Source organism: Lissotriton helveticus, chromosome 6, assembly GCF_964261635.1.
Source record: "Lissotriton helveticus chromosome 6, aLisHel1.1, whole genome shotgun sequence".
In the NCBI taxonomy this organism is placed as follows: Eukaryota; Metazoa; Chordata; class Amphibia; order Caudata; family Salamandridae; genus Lissotriton; species Lissotriton helveticus.
Genome location: NC_136067.1, coordinates 2067153007 through 2067180765, shown reverse-complemented (window position 1 = coordinate 2067180765; position 27759 = coordinate 2067153007). Strand labels below are relative to the sequence as shown.

The following is a 27759-nucleotide window of genomic DNA, read 5'->3' as shown; positions in this document are numbered from 1 at the left end:
GGGTTGTTCAGCCATTCACCTGAGTGTGAGGACAGTGGTAAACCCAGAGTGAACTCTGCTCAGTCCAAGGACACCTAACTCCTGATGATCCAAAGCGTCTGTTAGTGGATCCGCATTGCTTCTATCAGGAACACTGTAAAAGGTGTCTCCTGTGCAGTCATTCAGCAGTACCTGATAGTTGGTTATGAGCAAAATAGGCTCTTCTATTCACACACGAGCATTGTCAGGCCTGGCCTGGCTGCCAGCCTGGTGGCTGCTTTTTCAATGTTTGTTTTGGTTTGTCATGGCTACCAGGCCTTCGTGAAAATATTTTAAAAAATGTTGAACGCAAAAATAGCTTTATTTATTTTATTTATTTATTCAAGCAATTTGTATAGCGCACAAATACCCTTGGGTGTCTCAGCACTGCGGACTGTGTGGAAGATCGAGCCAGAGGTGGGGTGCCGATTGATTAAAAAGCCATGTTTTTATCAGTTTCCTGAAGGTAAGTAGGGTTGGGCAGGATTTAATATGCAGAGGGAGGGTGTTCTATATTTTTGGCAGTGGCAACAGTAAATCTTCTGTCACCCCAGTGAACTTTTTTAGTGCGAGGGACGTTCAAAAGGTTGGCCATTGATGTGCGCAATAGTCTATTTGGAGTTTAGACGCACAAAACCTTCTTCAGGAAATCAGGTCCAGTTTTGTGGATGGCCTTGAAGGCAATGCTGAGAGCTCTGAATTTGATTCATCTTATAATAGGTAGCCAATGAAGTTTTCGAACTACCATTGAAATTGGCTGATACTTGAGGGTACCTGTTCTCATTCTGGTGCCCATATTCTGCACCATCTGTAGTCTGTTAGTGACCTTTTTCTGAGCGTTAATGAAGAGGCCATTACAGTAGTCAATTTTTGACATTACTAGGGTGCTAATAAGGGTTTTTCCAGCACAGGGTGGAAGTAAGGGTAGGAGTTTTTTTTATCATCCTAAGCGTGTAAAAAGATGCATTGGCATGTGATGTAAAAGCCAGCTTGTCATCGAAGATGAACCCTAGATTTCTAACTTTCGACACCGGGGGAGGCAGTGGTCCCGGATGGGGGGAGGCGGTGGTTCCAGATTGGTAGGCCACCAAATAATTTTAAGCAAAAAAATGCACTCCGTCACAGCCATGCCTGGCAGTGAAAGGAACTACTTTGTGTTTGAAAGTGCTCCTTGTGAAAGAGTAGAAAGCTGTACCTCATAGTGAATGGCCCCCACACTGTATACTGGAGAGGGTGAAAGAAATGTTGAACAACACAAGAAACCAATGGATGATGTGTGGTTGCGGAAAATTTATGTTGTATATCTAATTTGACTAAAATCAAAAGGCCTTGGCTAATCCCACACCTACATTTGTTACTACCAGACACTCAAGCAGACAAGCAGAGAGCAACAGAGAGACAGTTGTGTACAGAGCCCAGGAAACAAAAACAATACACAGAATGAAGGAAACTTTCCCAGAATATTTTACCGCAGCAACCATGACCCCGCGGTTCAGAATGATTCCTTTCGTGAAACAGAATATTACGAAATAGGCTTGGCAGAGGTTCAAGGCATGTTTGTTAATGTTAGTCTACCACCCACACCATTTCGATTAAAGCTGAGGCAGAGGAGTGCTGGTGATTCAGACTGTCCTGACCGCACCATGTGGACATCCATTGGCTGCTTGGTTCTGCTGGCCCTTCCAGCCTTCTGCAAGGGCGGCCCCTCAACCCATCCTGGAGGTAGGTGGGAGGAACTTCCAAACTTACCGCATTCTTATGTGAGACTTTAACGCGGCCCCATTCAGTGTAGAGAAAAACAGCCAGAGGTGGGGTGCCTATTGATTAAAAAGCCATGTTTTTGTCAGTTTTCTGAAGGTAAGTAGGGTTGGGCAGGATTTAATATGCAGAGGGAGGGTGTTCCATAATTTGGCAGTGGCGACAGTAAATCTTCTGTCACCCCAGTGAACTTTTTTAGTGCGAGGGACGTTCAAAAGGTTGGCTATTGATGAGCGCAATAGTCTATTTGGAGTTTAGATGCACAAAACCTTCTTCAGGAAATCAGGTCCAGTTTTGTGGATGGCCTTGAAGGCAATGCTGAGAGCTCTGAATTTGATTCAGCTTATAATAGGTAGCCAATGAAGTTTTCGAACTACCATTGAAATTGGCTGATACTTGAGGGCACCTGTTCTCATTCTGGTGGCCAAATTCTGCACCATCTGTAGTCTGTTAGTGACCTTTTTCTGAGCATTAATGAAGAGGCCATTACAGTAGTCAATTTTTGACATTACTAGGGTGCTAATAAGGGTTTTTCCGGCACTAGGTGGAAGTAAGGGTAGGAGATTTTTATCATCCTAAGCGTGTAAAAAGATGAAGAGACAACTGCATTAGCATGTGATGTAAAAGCCAGCTTGTCGTCGAAGATGACCCCTAGATTTCTAACTTTCGACACCGGGGGAGGCAGTGGTCCCGGATGGGGGGAGGCAGTGGTTCCAGATTAGCAGGCCACCAAATAATTTTAAGCAAAAAAAATGCACTCCGTCACAGCCATGCCTGGCAGTGAAAGGAACTACTTTGTGTTTGAAAGTGCTCCTTGTGAAAGAGTAGAAAGCTGTACCTCACAGTGAATGGCTCCCACTCTGTATACTGGAGAGGGTGAAAGAAATGTTGAACAACACAAGAAACCAATGGATGATGTGTGGTTGCAGAAAATTTATGTTGTATATCTAATTTGACTAAAATCAAAAGGCCTTGGCTAATCCCACACCTACATTTGTTACTACCAGACACTCAAGCAGACAAGCAGAGAGCAACAGAGAGACAGTCGTGTACAGAGCCCAGGAAACAAAAACAATACACAGAATGAAGGAAACTTTCCCAGAATATTTTACCGCAGCAACCATGACCCCGCGGTTCAGAATGATTCCTTTCGTGAAACAGAATATTACGAAATAGGCTTGGCAGAGGTTCAAGGCATGTTTGTTAATGTTAGTCTACCACCCACACCATTTCGATTAAAGCTGAGGCAGAGGAGTGCTGCTGATTCAGACTGTCCTGACCGCACCATGTGGACATCCATTGGCTGCTTGGCTCTGCTGGCCCTTCCAGCCTTCTGCAAGGGGGGCCACTCAACCCATCCTGGAGGTAGGTGGGAGGAACTTCCAAACTTACCGCATTCTTATGTGAGACTTTAACGCGGCCCCATCCAGTGTAGAGAAAAACAGCTCTCTTACCTAGAGTCCGATCTATCTATGCGGACTCAAGCGACCAAAACAGCAGCTATATGCTTTGATCTACTAAGAAGCATTAGGAAAATCCTGGACAGAGGGCCAATGCACTTAAGGAAAACAGTAGTCCACTCCCTTGTTACATCCCGTATGGACTATGGCAGCTCACTGTTCCTTGGAGCACCGAAAGATGTCACACGAAAGCTGCAGACAGTACAACACGCGGCAGCTAGGCTGCTGGGTAATATCCCTAATCGGGAGCCTGTGAAAAAAGAACTAGCCAAGTTACACTGGCTCCCAATAGAGGCAAGAATAAAACTTAAAACACTAATCATCACACATAGAGCTCTGCACAATAAAGGCCCACGGAAAATCAAGAAACTTATTCCGCCATACATACCTCCCAGACAGCTTCGGTCCAGCACAGCAATTCACCTAACACAAACTAAGGTCAGGAGAGCAAGATGGGGGGGTAGAGCCTTCTCACATTTAGCTCCTAAACTCTGGAACTCCCTTCTGCCAGAATACAGAAAAACCGACAATAAGTTGCAGTTCAAAAAGCAAATAAAGACCTGGTTGTTCAAACTACATCTATGATACCCACCTCCACGCTTGTAATTGAACATTAGCGCTGGGAAGCCTAAGGGCAGCCATGCGCTCTATAAATCCAAGTTACAAATAAATACCTAATCCTGCCTTGCTATTAACTACCCACAATAGACATTTCAGAATGTTCCTTTCTTTGTTAATGTTTACTTGGTTTTATAGGTTTCATGTGACATAAATTATGGGATGGCCCCTTTAATGCCACTTCCGCCAACTAATTATAGATCTAGTGTAGGTGCAACCGAAACCTACTTGTTTCCCCTTGGAACGTAAAAAGAACACGGTTTAATTTCAGTTCTCACTGGTTCATTGCATCCTGGCATTGCAATTGGTGGAACTAGATGTTGTCAAAGTTCAAAGATGGAAATGTTTTTTCGCCAAAATATATACTGTAATATGTAAATGTTGTGGGGGTCCCAAAAGGTGGTTGAACTCAATGCATTTTGCTTAATTTATTTGAATGTGTATATTGCGAAAATCCATCATACAGATTTGGTGAAAAAATGGCTGGATTAGATAATAAGGTGCACAGATGCCTATTTTGGGTAGTGCAGGTAAGTAGTGTATCTGTATATTAACCTATAATTTATTTATAGGTTGTGAGGTCAGTTTGTACTGTACGTTTGCGCAGTATTTTACTGTACTACCACGGTACGTGTTGATGTTAAATACTTAGGTGATTGCCTAATGACTGCCTTTACAAAAGTTGAAGCCAGGTATGTTGTTTTAGGAAACTTTTCCTGTGTTCTGCCTTACGCCTTTGGCTATAAGTAAGTATTTTGTTTGTTATACTTACCCTACCTATTAACACTTTACCAAAGTGTTTATCTGCTTTGCAAAATATATATACGGTCATCATTCTTTTTTTTTTAAATAAATAGGAAGTTGTGCAGTACTACCTTCCAATTTCATCAAAAAGACGGTTTTCACAATATGGAAAAATGCATTGGACTTAAAGCCCGTTTTGGAACCCCCTTTTTTCTTTCCACCCCATTCACAAAATGCTGCAAGACTTTCAAGACTCCAAAAATCAGGTCTGCACAGTTTTATGACCATTCATCAAATTGGTGCAAAGTTATTAAGTGACAAAAATCACAAAAATTCCCTATCTCTGGTCACTTTAATAATAACTACAGAGTGGCTACCACCGGTGGTAGTTTATCCTGTATAATATATGGTCACACCATCACCTTTGCCTCAAATCAGTTAAAACTTTGTTGAATATATGCAGGATTTTTGTAAAGTTTTTTCATTAAGTAAGACTGGAAGTTTTATTCCTATATAACACTCATACAACAGTAGCCAACACACAATACAGGTCTAAAGCACAGGCCGAATTTCCAAAATCCTACATGGACTATACCAGTGGAAGTATTAAATTGTGACCCGGCTGTCATTCAAGCCGTTGAGCCGATTCAAACTAAAAACAATAGGTTTTTTCATAATTCGACACACCAGGATGAAATAGCCATCAGGGCTCTCAAGAGCAATCAGACCCTTGTAATCAAACCAACACTTAAGGGAGGAGCGATTGTACTAATACCCTATGCTATGCATGATCAGGAATGCAAATACCTCATATTTGATGCCAGTAGCTAGAGATTCTCAGGGATGATGCCAACCCCAGACTTAGAATTTCCTTTTGAAATATGGTTGAGAAAGCACTAGAAGCAAGATCGATCATGGGACAAGAGGCTGATTTCCTCATTGTAAAAGAAGCACACTCAAATGTGTTGCAATTCTGTGATTACTTTCGTAGGCCACTAGTCATAAAAATGCCTTTTTATTTGAAGGAAACACAAGTCTTATGCCTCCTCGAAGGTATTACAATTTATGAGAACAGTGAACTGCATATCACAATGAACATGGAGGCATTTACACAAGTATTCCCTAGGAACTGACACTTGAGGTTGTTTAATCCATCAGTAGCATAGAGTGGGATGTGTTTACCCCAAAACAATTTGTTGTTTAGTAGGCCTGTTTCTATGTTCATCAGTCTGAATGCATCTTCATATGCACTGACACAAACTCTTACAAGAACCAGAGTATACTGAGGCACATATATGAGATTTTGATCATGTGGTGCTATGACAACTACACTGCTCTGGAACATGTCCAATACATTATTAGATGTGGTCCTTACCTAAGATTCACCCACACTATAAATAAGACTGAAGTTACCTTAGTAGACCTTGACATAGCAATCAAGGATAGTGACTTCACAACAAAAGTGTTTTTGAAACCCATTGATAAAAAAAGGCTTCTCCGATTCAATAGCTTTCATCCAAGATCATTCTAGGAAAATCTCCCATTTGCTCAATACCTACCAATGAGTAAGAACTGTAAGATATCAATACTTTGGTGATCAAGCTGATGCAGTTATGAACAAACTCACATCACACCTTTACACCAAAAAGATAACAAGAAAAGCCTGCAAGAGAGCATGCAATAACAATTGAGATACCCTCCTAAAATGTCAGCTGTAGCAGAAAACACATAGATTAACTTATATCACCATCTATTCTGCAGGCTCCAATTTAGTGAAGAAAATCACATTGTGGCATCCTACTTTGACAGAACTATTAGGAGCCTGAGGGTCTCCCACTGATGCAACCACAGCACTTTCTGGAACTAGGGTTACTATAAAATGGACCTCCATTTGCAGGCTCGCCTACTGGGTGGAACATTCAGTGACTGTGCCACATCCTACACAAGTAGGTAGGATCCAATGTCTCAGCACTTTACCTGCAAAAGTTGTGTAGTCAGTGACAACAAGCCTCGTGCAAGACAGCGTGAACATCTCTACCTTTGGCTTCTTACTATGAAGCATATTGTTTATCATTTTTCTTAAACATTGTTGTTAGAAATTGGGTTTCTGGTTGGCAGAGGTATGCACCCTGTCCAAGCGGGAACCACAAACCTAGTCAGGGTAAGTCACTACACAACCTAAATTATCCTGTACTCACCCTTTGGTAGCTTGGTACAGAGCCGTCAGGCTTAACCTAAGAGTCAATATGTAAAGTATTTTTGCAACACTTAAACTGTAAAACCCTGCAAACACATCACAAAAAGCATTCACACCAGTTTAGACAAATAGAACTTAATTTAATAATATAAAACAAGCCCAAACTGAAAAACATCTAATGTGTAGTAATCGAGATATGATTTTTTAAAGAATAAAAGCAAAAAGAGAGCTTAAATGCAAATGGCACCTAAAGAGTTAATTGGTCATGCTGAATAATCCAATATCCCGGCACTCAGATGTGACAATTTAATTGCTTATATGTTTAAAGAATAAGACTTATTTTACGCATTGATCCTGAACATTCAGCCACAAGTGACAATTTTGGTTCATATATATGAATGGGTTTAATTAACACACATTGGAAACACAATCAAAAATAATTTACAAGACAAACAATGAATAATACAAATTTCATTGGTGAAAAACTGGCCAAGAGAGGGTGGTGGTGAACACTGTATACAGGACAATTGATATTTGTATGTCCTCCTATTCTTGATCCACAAGAAACAACAGCCGACACGTGTTTCGTCACGTCATGTGACTTCCTCAAGGCTTCTGACTATTTATAGTACAAGTTTTTAGAAGTCTGTGTCTGTATTCTTCTCGCGGATTTCCAAGATTTCGGAATTCGTTTAGCGAGTGACTTTATCCATATAGTTTGTAGCTTTTATTTATTGTAATTCATATATCCAGCCCATATTCTATGTATTGCTGGTCTCAGTTACACGGAACCACAGTGACGCAACAGTTATGTTGCAAAATGCGTCAAAGGGCCACCATAAAATATCATAAACTCGAGTCAAGGTTCTCAAGTCAAATCATTCTTCTCAATTGGTTGCCCCTTAGGTCACTCTATGGTTTATTTACATTTCATCCTTAGTTTCCCTTTCTTTCTTTGGTATATGGGATATCGGCCTGGAACTCGTTTTTCAAATCGTGGGCGTGTATACTGATTGGAAAATATTAGCACATTTCCGTTTAGAAGGCGTGGGTGATGGGCTCTGATATGCCGCATATGTGAGCGTCCTCTCTGTAAATGTAACCGAGTTCGCTTAATTGGTCATGCCGGACTGTGACAAAGTTAAGAGTTCAGACCGACCGTGATGGAGCGTGGGCCGGATACAGGACCCATGCAGGGCTGGCTGAGCAAAAGAACCTTAATCCTGGTCACAAGCATGAGATGCGGAGGACAGGTAAGTGATACGTCAGTGGTCCCCACACAGTTGGGTTGATGTGCTGGATTTCTCCACCCAACAGTGCTGAGGGGATGATGCCGTGAGTGAAGCAGCAGTTCCGAAGTACGCCGGTCCCGATTGCGATGAGCCGGGTTTCTCCACACTGTACAGACGATGCATCGATCTTCTCCACACAGTGGTGGTAATGTGTTGTTTCAGAAGAGGCGGTTCCGAGTGCGGTGTTTCCAAGTAGGATGTGCCAAACTGGTTCCCACAACAGCAGTGATGCCTTGATTCTGCTCATGCAGCAGAGGGTGCCTCGGTTCCACTGGAGAAAGCCCTCGGTCTACTTCCAAGGGCCCAGGATTGGGTTGGCACTACTTGAAAGGACAGACTCACAAGCTGATGAGCCCAAGGGTTTTTACAGGAGGGTTTTAAGTCTTTTGTATCCCTGGGACTTAGGTAACAAGAGGAAAGGCAGCAAGCCCATGGAGTCACTCTGGGTTGAAGTGATGCAGGTCCAATCCTTCTCACCCAGGCAAAGAAAAAGCAACAGGCAGCAGGGCAACACAGCAAAGCAAGCGTTCAGCAAACAGAATTTCCAGCAGAGTGGCAATCCTTAAACAGCAGCGCTGATCCACTTCTTCCTGGCAGAGCGGTCACAGGGCCAGAAGTGTGCTGAAGTTGTGGTATCATGGGCCCAGTACATATACCCAGTTGTGCCTTTGATGTGGGGGAGACTTCAAAGAAGGTTTGAAGTGGACAGAGGTCTACCCTTCCTGCTCTGGTTCCAGCCTCACTACAGGGGATATGCAGCTATTTGTGTGTCTGCATGGAGCAGCTCATTCAGGTGTAAGTGCAAGACTATGCCCAGTTCCTCCTTCTCTATCCCCCTGGAAGATCCATCAGCCCCACTAAAGTGGCCTTTGTGTGTTGCTGTTACGTAAATCCCAGCTGTCATCCCACCCAGACTGGACAGAGACAGGCAGCATCCACCAAATGGCTAAAGCAAGTTAATGCCAACTTTCTAAGAGTAAAACTGCCAAAAGGGCGATGCATGGCGCCCCAGCTGCTAGACTGCTAAAGTGAGGAACTTTTCCTCTTAAAGTAAACCACATTTTTTCACTCTTAAACGAAGTAATACATAGTTATTCCCAAGTTTTTAACTATCAAATAATCCATGTACTCCATATTTACTTTGATCACTCCAGAGACAGGTGGGTTGAAATAGAATGCTTTATTCCGCATTTTCAGATGCCATATGCTGCCAATCCAAGCTTAAACATAAACACGTGCTGTTAACCATCCTTCGAGCCAACAAAATGATAACTCAATGCATTTCGAACTTTTAGTTCTTCGTCAGAGGTACTACAATAAATCAGAAAAAGGTGCATAAACAACGCGCTTTATGCCTGTAAGTCGTAATATCAGCAAGGACCATACTGACGTGCGACCGTGATCTGCCTCATTAACCCACCTCATAAGTATTCATATTAACAAAAATACATGAAATACATAAAAAACATGATGCGCTTAATACATGTAAATTGTAATGTCAACCACAATTGATCTTCCCAAATTCTCACATAACCCCCTTCCTAATCCCACCACGCAAAAGCAAGTGCTCAAAGTTCAATGCTCAAAGTTAAATGAAATGCTAAATCCCACAAAATCTCTTCTCCAACCCCTTGCCCTTTTGGCAGTATCATTGATATGCTGTGTTTGGACAGTCACAGCGCTGTTTTGCACGCAGCACTCGGCATTTATAGCTAAATTAGATTATTTTTTAAAAGGAAGGAGTGCACCTGCCTCCCTACACTTGCTTAGCAACTTTCTAAAAGTGGCATTTACTAAATTGGCATTTAAAATCCAACTTCACCATAAATTGTGATTTTAATTTGTGAGTCCAGTGACACCCACATTGAAAAGTCTCTCTCTTCACAATTAGGAATTACCTTAAAAGATGTAATAAGGTAATCCCAATGTTACACAGCCTGAGGCTGTTCGGTCTAATGATCGTCGTTTTCCATTCAAGTTACTATGACTGTTTGCCCACCCAAACGAGAGAACCTCAACACTTCCTCTACTGCAACATCTTCTATGATAGTACTCCTTATTCAGCCAAGGGCAGTAACATCTTCACATCAACAAGACTGAAACTGAGGCGCTGGAGGGCACTCTTGGGAGGAAATCACACAGCAAAGAGGGCCCTGTCTTGCTTGTATAAAGTTACGCTTTTCGGCTTTGGCTTAAAACTGTAATCACTGGTAAAACACATCTGAACTTCTACAAACTAAAATGGCGTTAAAGGAAAACTACATTTGTCATTTTTGAATTACTTGAGGAGTCAATAGGTCTGACTATTACTTCTCTCATTTTCCTAATCCATCTGACATTTACTTTCATGCAATTTCATGGATAACACCTATACCAAGTTTGCATTACTTCTTTAACTATCACTCCAACTTTGACCACAGCTTCACATAAAACACATTTTTGAGGTGACTCTCAGACTTATGCTTAATAAAATACAACATTTTTGTGTTAGAGTAAAAAAAGTATTTAAAATATATTATATTGAAGCAATTAGGTTCAATATAACTTCATATTACAAGTTACAACATATAAGGTTACATTTATGGTTTGTTATCATTTTATTGTAACTTCATTTAGGGATGTGGTCATAATTAGACGTATAATAGATTAAGTACATATTGAATTAGATCATTTAAACAGCGTTATTTCCCATCATCAAGTGAAAAAAATTCAATTGAGTGCAAATTGCAGGCCTGCTAATTAGCGCACTATTAATTCACAGAAACTATCCAGCAAAATGCGGTCCAGTTGTGGTCATATCCAAAGAATACAAGTCGTTCAGTTCTACAACTCTGTTCAAGAATCAAATATTATCATTTTCCACTTATGTTACATTATGTTATGTTATTTTGAAAAATGCAGTATCACTGGCAAGGGTATCCTGGTCTCTACGCCTATAGTGACGCACTCTATGTAAAGATTAGGAATATTTTCAGTGCTTTAGAGTAATTATTTATAGTTCACTTCGAAGTTATCTGATGCTTTGTGGGACTTACACCAGTGAATTTCTTTCTTGCAGTGAAGCAAGGGGAGTGTCCCTATCAGTTTAGGGACTTTGACACTCTACCACCATATCTTCATGAATGTAACGCAGACACCGATTGCCCAGGACCCCGGAAGTGCTGCATCGGCTTCTCCAGTCGGGAATGCAAAAACGCTGTGCCAGGTAGCAACCTCATTCAGTGCATGATATTCCTGCTGAACTTTGTATTAGTATCAACCAGCTTGCATGGATTCCAACTGCTCATAGCCGATGGCCTGCTCAGTGTATGTGATCTGTTTAGCTAGCATTTTCCAGTCATAGGGAGTTAGTGTGAACACCCTACAACCCACACCCCACTCCCCAAAAAGGGAACTAGGCAGTACCAGAAAAAGTTTCTGTAAGTGCCTGCCACAGAAGACAGTCTAGATTAGTTAGTGCTTGTAGCCAGATAACTTCTTGGCAGATTTGAGTAAACTTTCCTGATAACTATTAAGGATTTATTTAAAATCCTTACTACTGGTCTTTGGGGGTTTACCCTTTGTTCAGTTTTTGTTCAAGGACATATGCATATTCACTGTAATGTTGAGTGCTACTGCAATTCCAGGAAGAATTGGAGAATTAGCCCCACTAATTGAGCTTCCTTTAGTGGCCTTGGGTGGTAAGAGTCACAAGTAAGTATGGAGTTCCCCTTCCTGGGTACAGTACTAATCATTCTCAATACACTGCTCATATAACATGATCCAAAAAAGTAAATTCTTCTGTTTTGGATGACCACATACATTTATAGTGGTCATTTCATGTGTTGACTTAAAAAGAAAAGTTAACTTTTTGGGGAGGCCACTCTAGATACAGATGTAAGAGTTCAAGAGTTGTATATGACAGGATTAGAGGTTCTTACATCTTAGAATGCAAACTCCTCTAGTTATTCTACATAAAGCTAGGCTTGGATCAAATGTTGCACTCCAAGAGGAGCCTCCTACTTGGTAATCAAATTATTCTGAGGCAGAGTAGTACATATTCAAAAAATTCTCAATGAATTGCTCAAAAAGACTCTGAGATATCAAAGAATCATTTGGAGACCAGTATTGCTAGTTCCACGACAACAAGGGTAGAGGATGGTGTTCTATGATGCTTCGATGTCACAAGTAAGACATATTTATTATGCAGATTCATATTGGAATTCCGAGGGAACTTCTGGATCGGGCCGGGCACCGGTCTGAAATACTGCCTCTTGCTGAATGCGGGAACCTGGGGGGCAGCCGGAAGGTGAGCGGAGGCGGAGCTGAGCTGGGGGTGCGGGAGTGGCGCGGAGGATCGTGAGCGCCTCCCCCCCCCCTGTTTTCTATTGGGATTACTTTTGCCCCTACCTTGGCTGCGGACCTCTGGGGGGTGGCGGCCGGAGGTGCGGCCGGCCCGGGCACTGGAATACGCCTGGGACCGGGAGGAAGCCACGGTTCGATGGGGCACGGACGGCGGAGGCTGGAGCTGGTGCGGGGCGAACCCTCACCCTACGCAGACACTGGGGCAGTCGGTGGATTGGATTATTGAGGGCACCTGGCGCCTGACCTGCTGAGACATGGGCGGTGCCCCTGCAGGGGACCCTGCACTGCAGCCGGGTTCGCCCTCCCGGCCTCGGGGAACTTGTGAAGCCACGGGCGGACTGCCTCCTCCTGTCTCTTCCTGTCGCAGATCTACACACTAGAAAGGGCTCATAGGGTGCTGGCGCGCCCGCCATACCCGGGACGCCCGCCACGACCGGTGGTGGCACGTCTTCTCCACTATAGAGACAGGGATCTGCTCCTTCAGAGGGCCAGGACATCTGGCCCTATACTGTGGACAATAGCAAAGTCACGATGTTCCCGGATTACACACTGGAGGTGCAGCAAGCTAGGGCCTTCTTTTTGGCAGTCAAGAGGGCACTACGCGACGAATGCTTGCAATATTCTTTGATGTTCCCGGCTCGGCTGCGGATAGCCTTGGATGGCAAGACACACTTCTGCGGTACTCCGGAAGAAGCTTGGTCCTGGGTGGAGGAGTATAAAGCTGGCAGGGGCGAGGCTGGGCTGCCCTCGAGGCGGCCGGCGCTGGAGCAACGACTACGTAGATCCCTCTGTACCCGGAGATGACGCTGGGGGCCCTTCGTTATCCCAAACGGAGGCGGAGTGACTGGCGGCGCTGCAGGCGGTGGCGGTGATTGCTGGAGCAGAGGGGTCCTCCCCAGAGCTGGCTGCAGGACCTGGAGAGGAGGCCGATGGAACTGACACAGAACTGTCGGACTCTGGCAGCCAGGTCCTCCCTAAGGTTACACCGGGCATGGCGGATGAGATGGTGGACGCTCCATGAAGATGGGGTGGCTCCAAGACTCTGGACCTGCTGTGGTGGTAAGTATTGATTGCTTTGAGATTCCTGGAATGTTGAGGGGGCGGGCGGCTAGGGCCTGGGGTGCTGGGGCTCTAGGAGGTCTGGGGGGAGAAGCCTGACCACCACTGGAACTGTTAATCATTGATGGGGGGCGGTGCCGCTTTCCCCGCTGGGGGGCTTGTTTGCTGAAAAGGGGCTGGAGCTGAAGGGCCTGGTTGATTGTTATTGTTTGTTAGGCTCTAACCCACCCCCGCCGGATGGTCTGCAGTTAGCAAGCCTTGACATCTTGGGAGGGCTTTGTTGGGAACAGTTTGAAAGTGATTCACTATGTTAGTGCCTGTTCTGGGGAGGGTGGGTCGTATTTGGGGGGGGTCTGGGGGAGTTGGGGATATGGGAGGAATATGTTTGGGGATGGTACTCACCGGCGTGCCTTGGAATGACCAGGGGTTCACTATGCTTTTCCGTATTGACTATGGAGACATTACCTGATGTTACATGTATGACTTCGAATGTGAGGGGCTTGCACACGATGCGGTGTCGGCATAGGTTCTACTCCTATTTGGTACGCAGGGGGGCTCAGATAGTATTTCTGCAAGAGATGCACCTGACTAGGGCTGAGGGAGTGGCGCTGCAGCGTAGATGGCGTGGGCAACTTTATTATACTACCTATTCCGCCTTTGCGAGGGGAGCGCTGATTTGGATTAGGGCCGGGGTTCCTTTCCAAATGACTGAGCAAATGGTTGATCCTGAGGGCCGCTACGTAGTGGTAGCGGGACGCCTTCATGGGCGGGACGTGACCCTCTGCAGTATTTACGCTCCCAACGTGGAGCAGGCGATCTTTCTCACCCGCATGTCTGAACAACTGTCAGTTTACTTCACGACCCCTGTAATAATGGGGGAGACTTCAACTCCATAGTGGATGTGACCAAGGACAGATCCCACCCCCCGCTGCCTGGCGCCCCCATTCATAGGCTTTCCAAGGTCAGGGCACAGTGGAAGGATAGTTGGGGACTGGTGGATGTATGGCGGACGCAACATCCGAATGATCGTGAATACTCCTTTTTTTCAGCATTGCACGAGTTACATGTGAGACTTGACGCGTTGCTGTGTAGCTCCAGCCTAGCTGCTATGGTGGTACTGCTGGGCCCAGGAGCGCCCGGCTGTGCCGACCTGGCGATTGCGTCCAGAGATGCTGGAGGACCCGGTCTTCTGTGCCGAGCTGGAAGCGGGTATAGAACCTTATTTTGCCGATAACGAGGGCACGGCCATGACAACTGCCCTAGAATGGGACGCCTTTAAAGTAGTAATCCGTGGCTTGTCTATTACCAAGTGGGTGGGTGTACGGAAGATGCTGCTGCAGGAGATCAACACTGCAGAACAGGCCCTTAGGGAGGCAGAAAGAGCACACTCGACGGATCTTGAGGCCCGGGATCTAGTGTTGAAGTCAAAGGAGGCCGTGGCGGTAGTCGTAGAACGCTTGTGGTGTTTTGACTATAGGGCGTACCCAGCTAGGGCACATGCCAAAAGAGATAAGGTGGGTACCTTATTGGCTTGGTTGGCTGACTCCGTCCCCCGCGGCGCCCCCATCTTGGCGTTGGACTCCCCGACGGGTCAAACGGAATATACCCAGCGTCAGATTAATAATCGCTTTCGCAACTTTTACGCATACCTATATGATAGCAAGCTGCAGACTGGTGAAGTAGAAGTCCGAGAGTTCTTAGAGGGTTTGGAGCTTCCTACCTTAGAGGCAGAACAAGCTGATTCCCTTGGCCGAGACATCACACTACCGTAAATTAGAAGCGCTATTAAACATGTGGCACGAAACAAAACTCTGGGAATTGGTGGCCTGCCCATAGAATTTTATGCAACATATGCGGAGCTTCTGGCCCCTCGGTTGTTATCGGTCTTTAAAGAGGCTAGCGAACTAGGGATATTGCCGGCCTCGGCTAGAGAGGCCATCATCATTTCCCTATTGAAACCAGGGAAGACCTCTACGGACCCTGCTGCATATCGCCCCTTATCTATGCTCACCACCGACTATAAGATTCTGAGTCGCATATTGGCTACCCGGCTCCTCCCGCACATGGTGCGCCTGGTACATCCTGATCAGGCGGGCTTTATCCCTACTCGTAATACTGCGGGCAGTGTACGCCAACTATTACGCGTGTTGGGGGAGGACCGCGACGGGGACCCAAGGGCAGCAATCCTGTCTGTGGATATCGCAAAGGCGTTTGACAGTTTGGAGTGGCCCTACTTATTTCAGGTCATGAGAGCTTTTGGACTTGGGGATGGGTATGTTCGCTGGACCAAAATATTGTACTCCTCGGCATGTCCGAGAGTGAAAGTGGGGACGGTTGTATCCTCCTCCTACCCAGTGGGCCGGGGCACACGGCAGGGGTGCCCGCTTTCCCTACTGTTGTTTGCCCTGGCCATTGAGCCATTGGCTATACGGGCTAGATTGGGGGGGCATTCCAGGGCTTACAGCTCCGGGGCCAGACGCATTTCATATCCTTATATGCGGATGATCTCCTACTATTTTTAAAGGATGCGGAGGAAGGATTAGAAGGGGCTCGAGCACTGCTCCTTCAATTTGGGGACGTCTCCGGACTTGGAGTCAACTGGGCGAAAACTTGTGTTTTCCCGGTTCATCCGGCATGCAGCCTGCCTACAGCGGCGCAGGGCATCGGGTGGGAACCCTTACTGTCTTCCTTATTTAGGGACACATATCTACCATACTCAGGAAAACCTGTTAGATGGCAATATTGGTCGGGCACTGCGAGGCCTCAAGAAGAGCATGCAGTTCTGGGGGGCACTGCCCTCAACAGTAGCAGGTCAGGTGGCCCTGTTAAAAATGGTAGCACTTCCCCGGCTACTCTATTATTTTAGGACGTTGCCGGTGTGGATACCCGCCTCCTTGTTTCGACAGCTTAGGTCCATGGTGGGTGGCTTCATCTGGGGGAGTGGCAGGCGAAGAGTGGCACTGGATACACTGACACGCTCAAGAGAGGAGGGGGGTCTTGCGGTCCCTGACTTCGAATTATATTATCTGGCCGCACAGTTCCAGGTGTTTACTCAGGCGGAGGCGATGGAATTCAGGGGCCCTGAAAGAGACCACGAACCGGAGATACGTCGGCATGTGCTGTCGTTCCTTATACTCCAGCAGAAATTGCATGTAAATTCGCTGTCCATAGAAGAACGCACCCTACAATTCTGCTGGAAATGCCATTTTGGTAAAATCAAAGTACGGACCCCTACGCCCCGGAAATACCACTAGGTATGTGTACCGCCCTGCCACACGGAGGGGACTGGCTGGCCCTCGCGGAGTGGGAGTCCCTCGGACTACAGGTAGTGGGTGATCTGTATGAGGATGGCACATTGCTGCCCTATAACGAGTTGCAGGAGAGATTCGGGCTTCCACGCGGTCACTACTTACTCCATTCGGCCCTGACGGCTGCGGTGCGAAAGTACTGGGGTGAGGGCCTTTCGGAGCCACCGGTAATCACGACATGCCAATACGCGGTGATAGCAGCGGGCACTTACAAGGCCGTCACCTGCTTATGTAGGCGCATGCGTGAAGAGGGATTACAGCATTTACAGAAGCTGCGTGATCATTGGACGACAGACATTGGTAAGGACATACCAGACCCGGCCTGGTCACAGATCGTTAAGAGGGCATGGAAGAGTACCCGAAATGCCAGATTCCAATTGGTCCATTTTTACATACTGCATAGGGCCTACCTCACCCCAGCGAGGATCAACCGATACTTTCATGTAGATACAGCGCAGTGCCCTCGTTGTAGGCTTGCAGACGCGGACCTGCTACATATGTTGTGGGACTGCCCGCAGCTGGGTACATACTGGGAGGAAGTGATGGGGCTATTAGGCAGGGTAACGGAACGGCAGATCGGACTGGATACGGGTGTTTGCCTATTGCACTGGTTCCCCCACACCACTAAGACCAAAATAACGAGTAAATTCCTGGACCTGGGGCTGGTGTTAGCCAAAAGAGAAATCACAACTAATTGGAAGGCTGCAGGGGGGCCTGGTTATGCTAGATGGAAGACTGCACTGCTCACGTGGGCGGGGAGTGAGAGTGTGATTCGTCTGCAGCAGGCCCAGAGGTCCCACAATGAGAAAGTGTTGGAGGCCGTCCGGGCGTGGGAAGCTCTGGTTACTGAGTTGAAGGCTACTGATGCGGACTCTGGGTCGGATCTGAGTGTGCGCTCGGAGAGTGGTACTTCGCAGGTGACAGCAACAATGTAAAGAACGAGGGGTATGAGTGTGCCCCCTTCCCTGTCATGGTCATGATCTTTTTTGGATAACTGTATGTATTCTTCCCTGAACAATCATGGAGCTCCAATGATTACAGGGGCGGGTTATGCTGTAGGCGGCACGCCGGTGAGAGGGGGGACGAGGGAGGGCTACGGGGTGGGGGAAAATAGTTGCATTAATATTGTATAACTTTTCAGCACATGTAATTATAGGCTGCAATTGGCTGCATTGTTGGACACAGGAGGATGTTGGGACCGCTCAAATGTTCTTGGACAGTTGTTCATAACTATCCTGTCCCCACTCATTGATTATATTATTGAATGCCATGTGCCTTTCTTACTATTTCGATTAAGACAGTAGTGCTTGTTTGCTAATACTAAACTATGACTGTGTTGATGATGGTTGAAAATTAATAAACAGATTTAAAAAAAAAAAATAATCCATACTAAGGACTGGGGGCATGTTTACTAATGCAACTCATCTCAAGGCAATGCAAGTACTTAAATGGTATTTGCTAAGCCACACAAAGCCATCCTGCGTGGCTCTGTGTGATTTAGTAAAACCAAAGTACTGTTAAGAAGTGCATTTCACTGGTTTGCGTTACCTTGAGGCAGGGAGTCGTTCCATGTGCAGAGTGTGGGCGTGCCACTCATGCATCCATTGTTTTTTACATAATCCTAGATTTATTGAAGTCAGTCAACCTGGGATTGCACCATAATACTGCTCCTCCCTGCCCAAGGCCTAACGACTCAGAAACAATCATCTTGGACAATATCCTAAATAGAATTTCAAATGCAATAGCAAGGGGGGTAGAAATCCTAGACCTATGGTGGGGGGCAGAAATGATCCCAATATACAAGTAAGGAGACAATAATTATGAAGTATTAGGGATGGGTTGGGGGGTAAATTCAAAGGGGATTGCGTATGCTGTCCAATCCAATGCACTGATTCTATTATTCCAGGACGGTATGCACTGATACATGACTATCGATCACTACATGCTGCAACCAACATAGTTAGATGAATCCTCCTTGGGCCAGATACATATCTTCAGCTGGAACGTTAGGGGCATGCTAGACAAGGTAAAGCAAGGCGGAATACTCGGCCAAGCACAGTGGATTAAAGCAGATATACTATTACTACAAAAGACACATTTTATGGGTACTAAAACACACTTTTTGGCCCGGTTTGGGTACATACATGTCTTTCACGCAGGTTTTGAGGGGGTTGAGTGATGTAGCAATCCTAATACATCATAGACTGTCATTTACACTTACTCGTTTGAGGAAAGATACACAGGGAACATACATAATTACACAATAGTTCATGGAAACATATCAGGTGACTAAATAATGATTGGTAGCCTTTATGCTCCCCCACCACTCACTCAAAAGCTTTATTGATCGCCTGGTGGATACTAGGGAAGTAGTGCCTGGAGGTACTGGCAGTTATAGGTGGAGATTGGAACAACATAATAAAAATATACAAAAATCACTGTCACACCACAAGGATTATAAAGAACCCAAAGGGATCTTGGCTTAAATCTTTTACTGACTTGGTTGCCTGGATAGATACTTGGATGGCTCATCACCCACAAGAATCAGGATACACATATTACTCCTCTGCCCACAATTCTTTTTTGAGGATAGATTACATATTCATCCCAGATCGTTATTGTCACAGAATATTACACACTACAATCCTGCCCCGGGGATTGTCAGATCACCCTCCGATCACAATACAGCTTTAATAGGCTCAGGCCCAAGTCCCATTCCGGTGGAGACTCTACATGGCAACTACAAGATTAGGGCTACAGATCCCAGATCCATAAGGCACTAACAGTCTACCTCACACTTAACATGGAAACAACCTCTTCCCCAGAAATACTATGGAAAGCTATAATACCTAGTTTTAAAACAATAGTTACCGTGTTGCAGAATGTAAACACCGCAACAGTAAGCTCTCACACTTAGAAGACAGTATAATGATGTTAGAAAGACAGGGATGTGTAGATGGAGCTCATACGACACGTAGGCAGCCCTGCCATACCCAACAACAGTATCAAAGCGAATTGATGGAAGAGGCCCAAAGTGCTTAACTAACATCTCAGAGCATGTTCTATCAATCAAGGGACAAATCAGGAAAACTCCCATATACTTTATAGAAAAGCTACACACTCAATCCATCTCCCAACAATACGTGACGCACAGAGACCCGGTTGAAATAGCACACAGTTTCACTGACTTCTATGCAGCTCTATATACGCCCACGGAGGACAATGATCCCACCCTGATCGAGAGCTTTCTTGACAATATTCCACCTAAGACTGTACCTGACGATTCACAGAGGGCCCTGGATACACCCATCATGCTAGAAGAACTAGCGAAAGCAATATCGGAACTACAAACAGGAAAGGCGCCCGGCCCAAATGGATAGCCTAGTGAATTTTACAAAGCCTTTATGCCCCAACTAGGACCGCACCTTCTCAATATCATTTAAGAAGCAGTTAAGATAGCCCGCCTGCCTTCAGATTGGCGACATGCGGAAACAGTGGTCTTCCTTAAACAAGGCAGACCTCCTGAACAGCACGCCTCCTACCACCCTATATTCCTTTTGAATACAGAAGTAAAACTACTTGCCAATGGGTTAATATCACATATGCCGGAACTGGCCCATCCACTCACTATAACATAAGAAGAGCACATAACGCAATAGCAGCAGTGGACTGGCTGGGCAGGCCAGCCGCCATGTTATTGGCAGACATAGACAAGGCCTTCGATTCCGTCAGCTGGATATTGAAATTCAAAAGAACTTTATTCGGATATCCAAGTATCCACAAAAGTACAAATACATAAAAGGCACAGCAGTAAATAGAAAACATCATACAATTCCCAGGATACATATAAAGGGGACCAGATTCATGGATCAAACATTGTCTGTCTTGCTCGAACAGCTGTTCGCAAGAATGTGCCAATGCGAAAGATAAGTTCATCCTCATCCAGAGTTAATATCATTAGATAAGCATTTTCCAAGCTAATAGGCTTACATTTTTAAAAATACAGAGTTAAAAACCATTTAATATATTTCATATAAAATTTACAAAAGAATAAAAAATGCAAAGCAGATTGTCCACTAAGGCCATCACACGGACAAGGCAAAAAATCGAGTTCATTGTGGTGGCCGAGGGGAAAGCAGAGTGCAAATTTAATTGTACCAGTCCTAAGGCGAAATAATAAGCCTCGCTCCCAATAGCTCATCGGGATTGTCAAATAGCGAGGCATAGGTGAGGTCAAAAGATCGTGGGTCAAATAAGTGGAGACAGTTGTTTTCAGACATTCCCTGTGTAATCTTTCTCGGCTGTACAGTGTATATAAAGAATGTCGTAAATCATTTTTATGTGGGAGATCATTTGCAGTATAATTAATAAAAACGCTCCCTTGGTTAATACTGCAAAGACTATTATACACTCCAGAGAGCCAAGGGATATCCATACATTTGTCACAATTCAAACTGTCAGTGATAATATCCCTTGTAAGTGATGCCGCAGGGTTCTTCCAGATAGAAAGCCAGAAGAGAGCTGGGCACGCACGAACACAATCTTCAATAAAATTCACGCCCAGTTCTTCATGACAGACATAATGGGTGGTGGAAATAGGAACACAGAGTGTCTTCCTAAGAAATCTGTTCTCCTCAAATTGAATAGGTCGGCTCTTAGCAATACCCCAAACCTCTGCTCCGTATGTAGCAACCGGAATACATTGGGCTTTGTAAATCTCTAAAATTGCCGATAAAGTGCCAGTATTTTTAGGGCGCGGTAAGTTGAGGATGGAGTTGATGGCCTTTGAAAACCTACCCCTGGAGTGAGCAATATGTTCAGTCCAGGAGTTGTTCGCAGCAAAGACCATCCCTAAATAAGGGAAGCTATTAGTAGACCACAGCTTATCAGCGCCCACAAAAATACAGCCTAGCTGTCGTTTCTTGGGGCCACAAGACATAATAAAAGATTTCTTAAAATTGGTTTTGAGGTCAAGGGACTCCATATAATCAACAAACCCCTTGACCAGGGCACGTAAAGCATTCGGAGTGCGGCCCTAAATGACCGCGTCGTCCGCGTAAAGTTAAACGGGGAGAGATTTGCCCATGATTTTGGGAACATCACGTGAGATTTCAGTTAAGATTTTGTGCAGCCCGTTGATATAAATAATAAAAAGAAGGGGTGCCAGCACGCATCCCTGTCTTACCCTCTATGAACTTTTATAGCTTTTGTCACTTCGCCCCCCTGACCGATTCTGACACAGGCATTAAGATCTTTGTGCAGATAAGCCAGAAAATGCACAAGAGATTCATCCAGACCATAATTCAAAAGGGCTGTCCGAAGTTTCGATCTATTAACAAGATCGAAAGCAGAGGACAGGTCCATAAAGGCGTGATAAACTGCTGATCTACGTGCAATATTATATTTACCAAGGATTAGGTTTAGATTGAGGCACTGTTCAATGGTTCCTACCTTGTTACGGAAACCTAATTGACAGCGCTCCAAAATACCGTTATCCTCGGTCCAACTCAAAATCTTATTATATAGAATCCTCCCAAGAATTTTCAAAGTATTATCAATAAGAGAGATGGGTCTGTAACAACTAGGTTGAGAACGATCTCCCTTCTTAAAAATGGGGACGATAATACTTGATGACCAGGTGCAAGAAAGAGAGGCAAGCGTAAGAATATTAAAAATATTTAGTAGAAGTGGTGGCCAGACTTCCAGATTTGATTTAATAATATCAATTGGTAGGCCATCAGGGCCAGGTGCCTTGTTCCCCGCACTCTGAGTAATACCGTCTTCTACCTCAGATAGAGTTATATCGACCCTCGGAGGTTGGGAAAAGGACAAAGGAGCCGGCCCCGAATGTGGTGCAGCATAGATGGTAGCAAAATGGTTCACCCATGGTTCGCCTGTAATAGTACAACTAATCGGGGTCAGGAACTGACTTGAGCATCACAGGTTCTTAGCAGCAGCCCAGAAGGCATCAACCTTTCTTAGGTCTGCTGCTCTTGCTAGTGCATCCCAGCGATCTTCAAGGATCTCATTTTTCCTTTTATTAATTGTTACCCTATACCTGCGTCTGGCTTTTCTCACTTCAATGGGACGATTAGGTTTAGAGGACAATGCCCTGCGCAATTCTCTGTTTGCTGCTGAACACTCAGAATTGAACCATCTCGGGCCTGGTTTAGTTTCCCTTTGGGGTGCTGATAATAAAGATTTGGAGGCTGAACAAATCTAAACAAAATCACAGACAGCCTTGGGATAGGGGACCGTGTCTGACAAACATGAGTTAAAGAGACATAAATTATCTCTAACTAAGACGTGGAACACTTCCTTAATATTAATACCCCGCCATCTTAGTCTAAGATTATCTGTTGTGGGCGATAAGTTCCTAGCACCACATTCCCTTTTAAAAATCGGCCGTGATTCCAGACTCATAACGACCCTGATAGGGTTGTGGTCCCCTTGACTCATTGGGATGACAACACTCTCTAATAAACGATCAGCAAGGCGAGGTGAGACGAATAAATAATCGATAATTGAGGAGCACCCCCTACCTCTAAAAGTTGGCACAAACTGAGCGTTCAATAAAAAATTGGCAGTGATATCCATAACATTTTGCAAGTTGTGAGAGCTCAAAAAAGAACGCAGTTCAGCACCCCTTTGGTGAGAAATACCTTGCTTATTCGACCTAATAGGCAAAGGGACATCATTGAGCCTATCATTAAAATCGCCACCTAACAAAATGCCACCAAATTTATCGAAATCTTGCATAGAATCCAAATTAGTAATACATTTAAATAAGTCAATAAAATTCCTATTTGGAATTGTGTTAAAATCATTGTTATAAAAATTGATCAGGAAGACAGAAACTTTCCTTTTAAATAACAAGGCTTGGAAATGTAAATTATCTGTTGGCATATTCTTAATACTCCAGCCGGCAGCAATATTAATCCAAATGGAGAGTCCCCCAGATGACGTCGCAAACTGGGTTTGACAGCTAGAATGTTATGACACTGAAACCCATTAAAGTGCAGCTCCTTAGTGGCCCAGGTCTCCTGAAACATTATAATGTCCTGCTGATTTATTAAGCTGAGCCACTCTGGGTCTTCTAGCCTTGACTTTAAACTTGCCATGTTCCAGGACAAAACACTAAGATCATTAGCTGCCACTGTTCTGGTGGGTCTAGGTTGATTGTCATAAATAATAGAAGAGGGTAAGGTAAGAGGATCTCTTACATTTTCTGACAGTTGGGAAGATGGGGAAGGAGGATCTATTATGTTCTCTAACAGTTGGGCATGATAAATTTGTGGGTGTGATTGTCAGTCAGGGATGTCCAGATCTGACAAAGCAGAGAAGCGGTTTTCTAAAGGTAGGACTACAGGTGCGTTGGAGTAAGGGCGAGCGAGGGGTTTATAAAAATAACCCAAAGAGAGAGGACAAATGTCAATATGTGGTATAATTGTATGCTCTCTTGAGCATAAAAGATTATGGACCAACTGGGGCCTACGAAAATTAATGACGATGCAGTCTCCTGTGATGTTTTTTGGAGATTGACCAACCCACCCCACTCTGCGCAACATTAAAATATCTTGTAGATTGGATGGATTGAAACCTTTATGTTTCTTAAGCCAATCCACACACTTATTCCGCAAATCTACCCACGACTCCCTCACAGTGCCTTTTAGACAAAGAACACCCGCCAGAATCAAAACATAGGGACAAGAGGCTGGGGGATGATTCAGAACATCAGTTTTGGAATAATCACTAAGGGGCACTGATCTTACATTAATTGGTCTGTCCTTGTGCCCGATGATTTTAGGGAAATGGGTGCCCGATTCCAAGGACTTATGATGTCTAGATGAGGGCTGCACAGTGCAATCCTCCGACCCAGAACCAGTGGCAACAATAAGCTTTGGAGTAATAAGGTCCTGAATTTTAGAACATGTTTGGCAGGAGTCAGCCGCCGTGATGTGATTAGTGGATAGGGGAGGAGGGCAGCCTCCGGATCTCTCTGTGGCAGACTCCGAAGTAACCAAACGTTCCAATCGTTCAAATCTATCTTGCAGGGAACTAAGATTCTTCTCAAAGAGTGCCTTAGTGTAACTCATGATAGTTCTCATACTTGAATCCAAGGCATCCATAATATTATCCTTATTGGCTGTAGATTGGATATCGTCAGTCTGAGTGCCCATGGAACAAGTGGTCACTACACATGTAGGAAGGACCACACTTCAATTCAATTCAATTCAAAATTTCTTTATTCGACTGTAAGTAAATTCAGTCATAAAAGTACAGAGAGAAGAAAAATACATCTATAAAAAATTGTCAATATAAAACGGTAGATCTCAGGATAGCCTGTCATAGCTCACGAAAGCATAAATGTACAGTTTATCAGAGGTTTGTATACATAGATATAACGGATCAGGTAGAGGTTAGCCTTCCATACTTTTTCTAAATTTCAGGGCTGTTTTTAAAAAATTACATATAAAGAAAGTGCTTTCACAGTGCAGCATTTTAAGATAAATTAGTGCAGGTCTTATTTGCACGAAGTTAAATTTTTTAAAAAGAGGTTTTAAAAACATTTTCCGTGGTAACGTGTAGTAGGAGCATATAAATAAAAAGTGTGCCTGGTCTTGCGGAGACTTATTGTCGCAGCCGCAAGCTTTCAACACTTGTCCCCTATGAGCTACACTGGGCACAGCTAGCATCAGGTGAAATAAATCAAAACGAAATCTAGTCATCAAGAATCGCTCATATCTGGAAATGGGCCAGGATAGGTATGGTTCTATTTGTATACATGATTTTGTCAAAACATGATTCATCACACTACCCTTCTTCAGTTCGGACCCCTCCCTGGTCAGCTGCCGAGCCAACAAGAAAGCGTCCTTAACAGATATTACGTCACGCTTAGAAGCTTGCTGAGGTGTTAGGAAGAGGTCCAACCTGCCCAGTTCTTGAAGACAATTTCGGATATATTTTATCCAGGGTATCTTGAATTTACCTTCCCAGTTGAGTGCTTCAAGTAAAATGTTTTGAGTGAAAGGTATTTCATTGTTCAACCAGCAGTTTAGCCAGCACATCAGAGGGTTTACAGCGATTTTGTCCTCGAAATAGGGCATGCCCAGTTCCTCGTGAATAGAGAAGTTAGCTGTGCTCTTCGGTAGACATAAAACCTGTTTAAAAAAGTTATTTTCAGTGGATGCAAGATCGGTCGCTGGCAAGAAGCCCCAGAGATCGCTCCCATAACAGGCGACTGTTTGACTTTTGGCTTGATATAGTTTCATTAATGCAACCACTGGGTTGTTACTCATTTTGCGGGCAAAGTCAATTATTGCAGCATTGGTCCTTATTAGATCTCCTTTCTTTTTCCTTAGTGCAGGGCCCCATGTGAGTTTATGATCAAACAATACACCAAGGTATGAGAAGGTTGTAGTAATTGGTATTTTTTCCCCGTTAACAGAGAATGGGTAGGACTTTTTGGATCCAGAACCTACCTTCATAACATAAGACTTGGCATTGTTGATACTGAGGCCTCGTAAATTCATAAAAGAGAAAAAAGAGTCTAATAAAGTCTGAAGGCCAAGTGCAGTTCTGGAGATAAGGACGGCGTCGTCAGCGTAAAGCAGGACAGGAACGCCCCTTTGCCCAATGTATGGGAAATCCGTGTTTGTTTTTAAAAGGTGCTCCTCTAGATCGTTAATATATAGATTAAAAAGAAATGGCGCTAAAATACAACCCTGTCTTACCCCCCGATTTATTTTGAAGTCTCTGGTTACTTTTAAGTCTTTTGTATACCGCACATTAGCTCGTGTATCGCTGTGGAGGTCGGCCAGAAAGTTGATCAGATTTTTTTCAACCACCATTTTCAGCAAGACGGCCCAGAGTTTACTTCTGTCAACGCAATCGAAGGCCGATGAAAGGTCCATGAAGGCCATATTTAATGTTCCGCTTCTAGCCAGGGTGTATTTGCCACTAATTAGGTATAGATTCAGGCATTGGGTTATTGCAGAATGTCCTGGTCTAAAACCATATTGCACTGGTGACATGACTTTGTTGTTTTTGGCCCATACAGTCAACCTGTTTAATATGATCCCTCCAACAACCTTGGCGACTGAGTTGATCAGGGAGATTGGTCTATAACAAGCTGCATTGCTTCTGTCTCCTTTCTTGTAAACGGGCACAATAGTTGAGGCTCCCCAAGACTTTGGTACCCCGTTGGCAACTCCAGCGTTGACAACCGCCGTGAGAATTGGGGCCCAAAAGAAGACATTGGATTTAAATAGATCAGGGGGAAGGCCATCTGGACCCGGGGCCTTATTGCTAGTTAGACAACAGATCCCCTTTCCACTTCCTTATCTGTGAACAGCAGAGAAGCTTCCACGGGAGAAGTAAGAGCTTGTGCCGGCTGGGGGTCGTCACTCCTGAAAATTAGGCTAAAATGGGAGACCACACTTCTTAAAGTTTTAGATGGATTTTTGGATTTCAATTTGGGAGGGGCAACCCATTTCCGTTTCGCTGCAGGCTCTAATAGTTTGTTTCGGGCCATAGTTTTAGAGGCTCGTGCCCGTGTTGCAATTCTGTGGCCATTAGGTGAGGCAGTGGGGGGAATATCCGTTATCAACAACGTCGGCGATGATAGGGGCACATCCTCAGGTAATATCTGCAAATTCTGTGTTAGGGATAGACGATGATGGATGATATCACCCTGGTTTAGCACATCCAGGGATGCTCGCCTTTCTGCAGTTAGGAGATCCAGGGACAAACGTCTTTCAGTAAGCTCAATTTCATGAGTAAGTAGACTTTCAGCCCTGACAATGAAAGCGTCCAAAGTTCCCACTGCTCCCTTGCGCTTTGTCATGATCTGGTAGTACTAGTGGTGCACCCACAAACAGGCAAATATTGACAGATGCGCTAATAAATGTTTTTAAGATTAGCAAGCTATATGTTTGTCAACAGTACCTTATAGAAGATGG

General features: G+C 44.6%; 1 protein-coding gene across 4 annotated transcripts in view; it reads left to right on the top strand.

The window, feature by feature from the left end:
• Positions 1 to 1593: 1593 nt before the first annotated feature.
• The window catches only part of LOC144764006 (uncharacterized), a 149331-nt gene continuing 123165 nt past the window's right edge, over positions 1594 to 27759 (top strand). For 3 of the 4 annotated variants that reach the window (XM_078650133.1, XM_078650132.1, XM_078650131.1), the window contains exons 1-2: positions 1594 to 1740; positions 11146 to 11292. In XM_078650133.1, the coding sequence (XP_078506259.1) occupies positions 1662 to 1740; positions 11146 to 11292 (226 nt within the window). In that variant the 5' untranslated portion in view covers positions 1594 to 1661. The remainder of the gene's footprint in view (positions 1741 to 11145; positions 11293 to 27759) is intronic. The other variant, XM_078650134.1, reaches the window with a different exon arrangement.